The 8,782-nt window shown below is 37.7% G+C and overlaps 1 protein-coding gene across 1 annotated transcript in view; it reads right to left on the minus strand.

Moving 5' to 3' along the window:
- Positions 1-8,782, minus strand: part of LOC104511854 (structural maintenance of chromosomes protein 1B-like) — a gene marked incomplete at its 3' end in the record, with an annotated part of 10,404 nt that overhangs the window by 1,169 nt on the left and 453 nt on the right. Inside the window, exons 2-8 of the mRNA XM_010154628.1 lie at positions 7,463-7,604; positions 6,896-6,937; positions 5,880-6,025; positions 4,518-4,671; positions 3,055-3,153; positions 2,770-2,926; positions 1,872-2,026 (exon numbers count right to left, since the gene is read on the minus strand). Of these exons, the coding sequence (XP_010152930.1) occupies positions 1,872-2,026; positions 2,770-2,926; positions 3,055-3,153; positions 4,518-4,671; positions 5,880-6,025; positions 6,896-6,937; positions 7,463-7,604 (895 nt within the window). The remainder of the gene's footprint in view (positions 1-1,871; positions 2,027-2,769; positions 2,927-3,054; positions 3,154-4,517; positions 4,672-5,879; positions 6,026-6,895; positions 6,938-7,462; positions 7,605-8,782) is intronic.

Genomic DNA, 8,782 nt, shown 5'->3' on the forward strand with positions numbered 1-8,782 from the left:
AAAAATTTCCTTAGTTGTCCCTTGTTTCAAATGGCTCCTCTCAGATCTCAAAAGAAAAACAATACATGTACTCTGACTTAAAATAGTTCCTGTGGGAAATAGTTTTGGAAGTAATAGGGCTTGCAATGTCTTTGTGTTGCTGGAGGTATACATATTTTCTTTTTCACCACTAAGCGAATGTTTGTCATGGTATAACAACATCCTTCAGGCTGTAAACCTGGCCAGTATCTCGCAACGCAGCTCACAGTTCTATGCCTCTGGGTACATCTACACAGAAGTTCGCAGATGTATGGACACCATTAGCAAAAATCATCTTGTAGCTTACTAGGGTACACATACACCTTGCTCATCAAGGTGTGAAAGGAACAACACCTCTTTCTCCACAAAGGAATGGAAAAGAACAGGTGGCAAACCCAGCAGCCAGTCTGTTTACATCAAATGTCTTAGGCAGTAGTTTCTTGTAAGGTACTTGTAACACACAATGTGCTGATGAATTAAGTTTTACTGAGCAACATATTCAGTGCACAGTCCAGAATTATTCAGTCTTAGTCCAGAATCGATGGAAGTTTAACTCAATCTATCAAAGCTGCACTTTTTTTTTGACTGGACAGTAAAGCATAATTAATATTATTATATTAATTTCTTAATTAAGAAATTTCATTTCTTAAGAAACATTAAGAAGTTTTCATGTTAAAAATTGTTAAGGTTGCCTAAAAAGCATCTGTTAAAGCTGTAACCTAGACCACCTCTTCTGAAGGCAGAAGTCAGAGCCAACCCTTTCCTTAACTAACCAGAGGAGTGGCCAGACATGGAGCAATTCATTTATCTTCCCATGCGCTTGGAACGGGTTCCTCCAGCTACTATGTTACTATAAAGTAGGCAGTTTTAGCTTCCCAGCTAATCACTGGATAATCCCTTGGCCAGGTTACCACTACAGCTGAAAGGAAGGCACAGCATCGCAGACCTCAAAAAAAGCACCCAACTACTGTTTTTTGGCAACGCGTCTGGAAAATACTGGTAGTTCCAGAGTGATGCAGAGTCAAGACCTGCCTGATGTTTAGTTTAGTGGGGAAGGTACGTGCCCAGTAATCATGAACAAAGAATTGCTCTATTATCCTGTCCAACCTAGAAGCAGAAAGGATATATTTAAAGATATTCAAGGTGTTCACTGAATATCTGACTCTGAGGGAAAACGCAAAATCTGAAGTTTAAGCCAGACAAGAGTTCAAGCCTGAGCCCTTTAAACATTCAAGCATCCACAGAATTTGGTGTAACCAAAACATTTGGGAGTTTCCTCTTTAATTCTGGCATTAATACTGGCACACTAGCAAGGATTAATACAGTTATGACTTTTTTTTTTCCTAAAAGTTTCTTAAGTTACCAAGTATATCTTTTTAAAAATATTTAAATAGGAGCCTCGAAACTTGATACAAAACACTAGCACTGAAATAGTGATTTATGATTTTTAGATTTATCTAATGATTAAAGGTTTTTAATTTCTTATTATTGCTATCACTAGATCTGTAAACCAATGGTATTTTTAAATTAAGTACTTGAAAATATTTTACAATTGTTACGATAATTTACAAGTCTGATAAATAAAAGACCTTACCCAAACTAAACCAAACTGAGTAGTTCCCAATTTTGTTAGCACTCTAGATCACATTTTTCTGTACAATGTCAAGCATGCTTTGGCATATTACCTACTCCTCCCCTGACCCCAGGATTCTGAAGTCTTTATTATTTGTGTAATTCTTTTCTTCAAGATTGAAACTGGCTTTGGAAACCACAAGTGTTACTAAGCTTTCCTATTCTAGATAACAAAGTGTCAAGTAGGCCTTTTAAGCCAAGCAGCTAAGAACATGACACACCTGAGCACTACTGTTCCTGCAAAGCTTCTTGTAGATCTGATCAATAGCTATGGAGGCATGCTCAAAGCACTGGCTAAAAAGCTCGTATCGCCTTTTTTTCACCTGTTCGAATTCTTGCTTGCACGTTCTGGCCTCCTTTCTGCTGGTCTCAAAAGCTATGAAAAAAATCACTGAAATTACTCCATAATAAGCCTCTAAGCAAATACATGGAACAAATAGATATTGCTTACCTTAATAAGCATCAAGAAAATGATGTACTCCAGAAAAATGTTCTAATGCACATACAGGGAGCATACCAATACTATGGATTTCCTTCCAGATTTCGAATGGAGGCCCCAAAAACTGAAAAGCTGGGATGTACTCAAACTGCTCTGTGCCACATTCATCAATGAACACAACTCTTCCAATTCCTTCTGTAAGCTGGGCAGCCTCAGCAGCACCAGCATTTACCTGTTACATCTTCAGAACCCCTGGGTTTTCTTCATATGTTAATGTCTGCAATGCTTTTTAGGACAACAATAATTTTGCAGTAATGCTCATGTCCGAGTTCTGGACAACATATCCCTTCAATTATTTAAGAAAAATTTAAAGAATTTTATGATTCAAGTCAGTAATTTTGAGAAAATAAGTAAAAGTACTTTAGGATGTCACGAGACCAACACGGTATCTTTCCAATCATTCAAATTGTTTCAATACACCACTGCAGAGTAAAGTATATGCTAATAAATTATCTACATATAATTAAAAAGACACTGAGGATAAACACTTGAGCACAAAAAATACCTTCATATCTGAAAGGAGCAAAGCCAGCAGGACCAACCGCAGAAAGAAGAATTTCAATTAGGGTGACAACTCTCACAGTTAACAAAAGAGATCAATATGAAAGACTCAGTGTTACCATCTGTTGATTCTTGGAACTTGTTCCGAGCTATCTGTAATTTCTCTACTGCTTTCAGGTTTGGAGCAGCTGTCTTGATTAAAGTATTCTCTTTAGATTTTATTTCCTGCTGCATCTGGTTCAGATGATCCTCTATATCCTTATCAGTCTCTATATTCTAAAGAAAAAAATAAAAATACTAGTGCAATAAATTGCTTTTAGGCCAAGATATTTCAACATATACGGCAAGCACTCATGGTTTCTGGAAGACACTCAATCTGTAATAATTATAAACAGAAAGATTACCTTCAAGTCGTCTGCTAGGCTGCTGTAGTCTATCCGAATTGCCTCTTCCCTTTCATAGATACTTGATGTGGTCTGTGTGCCTTCTGTTTCAGTTCCTAGCTATTAATACGAAGGACATTCCAGTTCAGAAACATGACAGGGTTACCTTTTAAACTGTTAAAACAATACATTAAAAGGATATAAAATGGGGAGACAGAGGTAACATGGTATGAGGTAAACTTATTCCATTGCTCCTCCTCAAGATAAAATGGAGTTAATGGTTAGCTAAGACCTTATGAGTCTAATTAAAAAATTCACCTCTTACATGACGTGGAAAACATCTGCTAAATTCAGTTTGAAGCAAAGATGAAAGCAGCAGTAATTTATCTGTAATATATCTAGAACAATGTGCATGGTGTAAATCTCCCAATAGGAAAGGATTTACATTCCCATGAAAATTCATTCCCGTTTAAAGGAAAGGCTCTGAAGCGTGTAACTTGAGGTGTTTCTTCCACGCTACTGGTCTCAGAAGAAAAAAGTAACTTCAGTCCTGTACAGCATGAGCAGAGTATCTTCTTGACACCATAAGCCTGGATTTCAAATGGCTACTTTCCCTTGAATGAAACATGTGCCACACGTGATCAACAGTCCCTTTCCCACCAAGATTCTTTCTTTCTCAGAACCAATTCTTACTGGTGGTCTTAGTGATATTAATCAGGAATCGATGTTGTTCCTACTGCCCAACTCCTTGGTTTCATCTCTTCCTTATTCATAAACAGCGAGAGCTGAGCTACCTACATAGTCTGCTGATAATTCATGCCCTTTCCCCTCAAAGGCTGCAATCTCACTGCCTTCATTTTGCCTTCTGACCCACTCATACCCATCCTCCAAAAGTAATTTTCTTCGGAAAGGGTTCAACTAAACTACTTCTAAATTCACAGACTTGTAGCAAGTCCTTCAAAGCCCATTACTTTTTTCTTTTGTAGCAGTGGAGAAAGTTTAATTTTTCTCACAAAAGATATGCTGGAGAAAGAGGGAACACTGAGAAAAATTATGAGAGTCAAGCCTCTGAAAGCAGGAGTCTGTCCCTGATTTCTGTGAGTGTCTACATCTATGGAAGACAAAAGGATGGTTTTAGCGTTTGTATTACTGATGTTTAACCAAATATTAGACCCATGTGTGTCCTCTTACATACATATATCTAGAATACTCCACACCAATTTTCTTGTACCACCGCGATTTTACATATTTCACAGAAACATATTTCAAGCACGAGCAAAGAAACACTCAAACAACATTTCTGACTACAGCAATAAACTAAAATCCTTCTCTTGAACAGATGCTGCCTGATCACAAAAAAACAATGTATTTATTTGAACATTATTATGTAAGACAAATAGTCCTTGAAGGAAAAAATAAATATCTTTAAATTCAAGACTAAGCAATTGCTCCTCCGTACTACTTTCTGTAAACATTTTAAGTACCTCTACTTCACTGATGTCATCTAGTGATCCAGACAGGAGCTGTATTTTCAAGTCCTGCACCTTACATTCAAGAAGCATATTATGTCGTCTTAATCTTTTCTCTTCCAGTGAGGTTTCTATAGCTGTAACTTCCTTTTGTAATTTTGCAGCTTCTCTACAAAAGGCAAAAAACTATTGAAGAGCAGCAGCACCACTGCCAATAACATCCACAGCCACACAGCACTAAAACCAGCTACCAAGCACAAAGAGGGCTTTTTCCTCTGTAATCTCCATCAAACAAAGGAAAATGGTACTTAACTTCTTCCATCCCCCTCATTCCCTCGAACTACTCAAGGGGGAGCTGGAAACCACAAACTATTCTAGCGCACAAGCTAACACTCTGCTACTCTGTATGGTATCACATGGTAAATGCCATTAGCACGGATGGTTACAACATACTGCAAGTTCACGCTGTAGCATGTTCAAATATCCACCTTCCCTAACTACAACTCATCTGTTAAGCTCTGCTGAACACGTACAGAGATTTTATCTGTTTAAAATTTAATCAAGTATGTTTTATCATTACAATACTTGAAATATACCTTAATTCTTTGCAAGAAATTCCTTTGATAGAATCAAGTTGCTAAATAAGGCAGAGACGTAACAGTCATATTGTTAAAATCACACACTGTGAAATTAATTTCTAGGCATACAACCTATGAGTTTATGTAAAACTCTACAAGTTTACCTAGACACATTCTGCCAACGTGCCAGGTGTTTTTAAACATAAAGAAGGCCACTGATTGAGCCACTAAGGACATGAATAATAAATAAGCAGGAGAAAACTGAAGTATATACTGTCCCCAAAGCAGTTAATTTAAAAGAACAGTAAGGCCAAAATAGTGACCTAAAATTAGTATTAGTTTAATGTATCCAACACCTGAAAGGAGGCCTGGAGAAAATTCTCGTTAGTTGAACCAAATGTCCAAATTCAACAAAACAGGAAACAATTCAAACAAAAACAGGAAACAACCAGAAAACTTAATATTTCCACTCCCACCAAGTCATAAGCTAGTACGTACTTACCAGAAGTCACTACAGATCACAAGGCCTAACACTAGGTAAGTAAGAAGTGACTGCTGCTCTGTATGGTTTATGGGATGGCTTTCATGAGATAATCTGGTTCACATTAGTTTTGGGAAACACATACTGAATTAGAAATTTTTAACTAGTGCACACTGTAAATGCAAATCACCATCTCTCCAAAAAAACCCACACCCACACCCAAAAAAACCCAGAAGAGAAAATTAACCATCTGATCACTAAAATGCTTCTAAATATTATCACATTAATAATTTGCCTAGGAGTACAGTTAGTAATTACCTATTAAACGTTAACAATGTCTTTCTGAACTCTTCAACTTCATTTTGGGTTTTTCTAACCTCAGATTTATGAGCATTTAATCTATCCTTAAGATGTTGCTGCTTCTCCACAATTTCATTCACTTCTTTTAGAAGCTTTTCCTCAACCTGTGTAGAAACATTTACATTTTTAATCTTTCACCAAAAAGCTTGATATGGAACCTTTATTACACAGAAATAAAGAGTTAAAAGTTTAACCTGTTACAATACACCCAAACATCTTACAGCACAGAATCCAAAAGGCGCTGGGAAAACAGCCTGATTTCCACACAGGAAGATCCAGTTGGTTTGGATACATAGGCACAGCCAGCTCCAGAGTCACTGCACCTGACTAACATTAAAGCCATCAAACAGGACAGGGATCCTAGGACATCTATGATCTGCAGGCTACTCTCTTTTCCTCAATTAGACCCTTAGCTCTCCAAGAAGGATCCCATCTGCTGTACAACATATTTAGCAGTACCTAAGGTAACCTGAAGTTCTTAAAGTACTGCCTGTTAAAGATAAATCCCATGGTAATCCACAGAGAACAAAATCTGTGGAGGTACTCTACAGGAGTCTTCCCCTGTATAACCCAGACCACCGCTAAATGGCTAGAAACGAGGTGCTAGAGTATAGCACCTAGCACTGCATGCACAAAGACACGGGCCTTCAGAGACCAGTATCATGGCAACTCGATCAAGACTTAGTGCTGTTGCAGTATCTGAACAAAGTACCCTCAGAATTTAATAAAGTCCTTCTCCAGGACAAAAATACCTGAATTTGCTCAGTTACATTTCAGAAGAATTATGCACCCAGGCGTGAAGTCAGAGATGTTTCTCTGCATGACTAAGGATCTATTGCTTTTCCTCAGTATCAGAAATATGTGCCTTCTAACATTAAAATGCAGAGTTCGAATGATGTATGTGGGCTTTTTTCCCCGCTTTGGGGTAATTTTACATTTCACTTTTGTTTTTTGTTCAAAGCCCTATTACACACCTTTTCTCCCTCACTTTCCAGTGCACCACAAGCACAGTTTATCTAACAAGCAACACAAACACAGCAAAAATTACTTAAGAATGAAAAACACTAGGAAATAGGAATCCGTATGTATTACTTCAGCTAAAAATCTAAATTACTTGTCACGCAATTATTTTAAGCCTACTTATGGCTGTGAAACACCTTAAAGATGCAAAGCACCAGAGTTGTTCACTACTACTCACAAAAATCTTCCAGAGTCTCAGCCATGTGCTACTAGTTTTATCTGTAGTCATACACTGCCTTTTCATACAAACTAAACACAATCTAACACTGTACATACAGTAATCCCAAATCTAATTTTTAATAAGCTTATTTTAAATAATTACTAAGTACCCTAATATGATAGGCTATTCCAAGGTTAAAATGACAATATGCAACTGCAAGTTTTTAAGACTTATAAAGCCAACACTGAATTAAATCCTAGAAGAATTACTCAACAGAATCAACTATGTTTCTTCAAAATTGTACTTCAGTGCATTCATTCCTTTTGGTCCCAGATAAATATTAGCTGTATTTTACAGTTACCTTTTGTAGCTCAAAAATCTCAACTTCATCTTTATGAATGGACTCCCTCAACTTGCTGAGTGCGTTTGTCGATTTTTGCAGATGATCACGATTATATTCCAGCTGAATGTTTAGTCGTGTCTTCTGATTTTCAAACTCCAGTCTAGTCAAAGCACAGTATTTCAAACCAACAATAACAAATCAGGCTGGTAACTGTGATTTTAAGTTATTACAAGATACATTTTCACTTTGACTATTCAGATAGCATTTGTAAATCTTCTACTTCAACACAAAAATCTGCATATTCAGATCATCAATTCCACTACAGCCCATCCTGTGGATATACTGGATGTTACAAAAATACAGTGAAAATAATTTTAAAAAATTCAATATACAGTATGGCCACATTCAATATGGAAAATAACTGCACAGGTTCAAGTACCTCAGTATGGACAATATACCTGTAAATGATGCAGCTATGAGCTGGGCATAGGCTACACTGATGCTGTATATTTATCCAATGCCTGTGCTCCCTGGTCAGCCTCTGTAAGCTTCCAAGTCAGCTGGCATGTATATCTGACTCTTGTAAGGACCCTAGCTCAGCTGTGAGATGGCAATTCAGAAGCATGAGACCAGAGCATTTTAAGCCATAGTCAGCCTTGCTTATCGTCTCTCAACAGAGACCTGTACGTTTACAGGGATACAAAGGCAGAAACTTCTTTGCACGCTTCTGTGAGAAAGGACTGAAGTAAAACTACGCGGCTGTTTACAGAAAGGTCTCCTCTCAGCTGTTACTGTCTGCCTCTGAGCTTCCCAAATAATTTACTATTAGTGCCAACCCTTTTGCCTGAACAACAGATGCAGAACACCAGCTCCAGCCTCTTCAGGCCTGGGCAAGAAGGCACCATAGCACATAGGCTTACAGGACCGCTGATGGTGCTTTAACTGCAACTGAATACAGTGCACTACTACCTCATTACAGCCCTAGCCAAAAACATGCATTTGGACCAGTTTCTGAAAAACAGTCAGAGTCTCCTAGCAGCTGAAGGCTGGAGAAAAAAAAAAAAAAAAAAAATTCAATACCAGCAATTACACAACACATGTAGAAAAGGTGTTATTTCTATAAATAGTGTCAAGAAAACCCCCAAGCTACTATCTGCCTAAAAACACCTGTAATACAAGCAGACAGTTCATTTTAACATCCTCATTTTTAAGATATAAATTTGTAGTTACAGAACCATAGAATGGTTTGGGTTGGAAGGGACCTTAAAGATCATCTAGTTCCAACCCCCCTGCCATGGGCAGGGACACCTTGCACTAGACCAGGTTGCTCCAAGCCTC

The sequence above is a fragment of the Eurypyga helias genome, unplaced genomic scaffold (assembly GCF_000690775.1).
Source record: "Eurypyga helias isolate BGI_N326 unplaced genomic scaffold, ASM69077v1 scaffold40946, whole genome shotgun sequence".
In the NCBI taxonomy this organism is placed as follows: Eukaryota; Metazoa; Chordata; class Aves; order Eurypygiformes; family Eurypygidae; genus Eurypyga; species Eurypyga helias.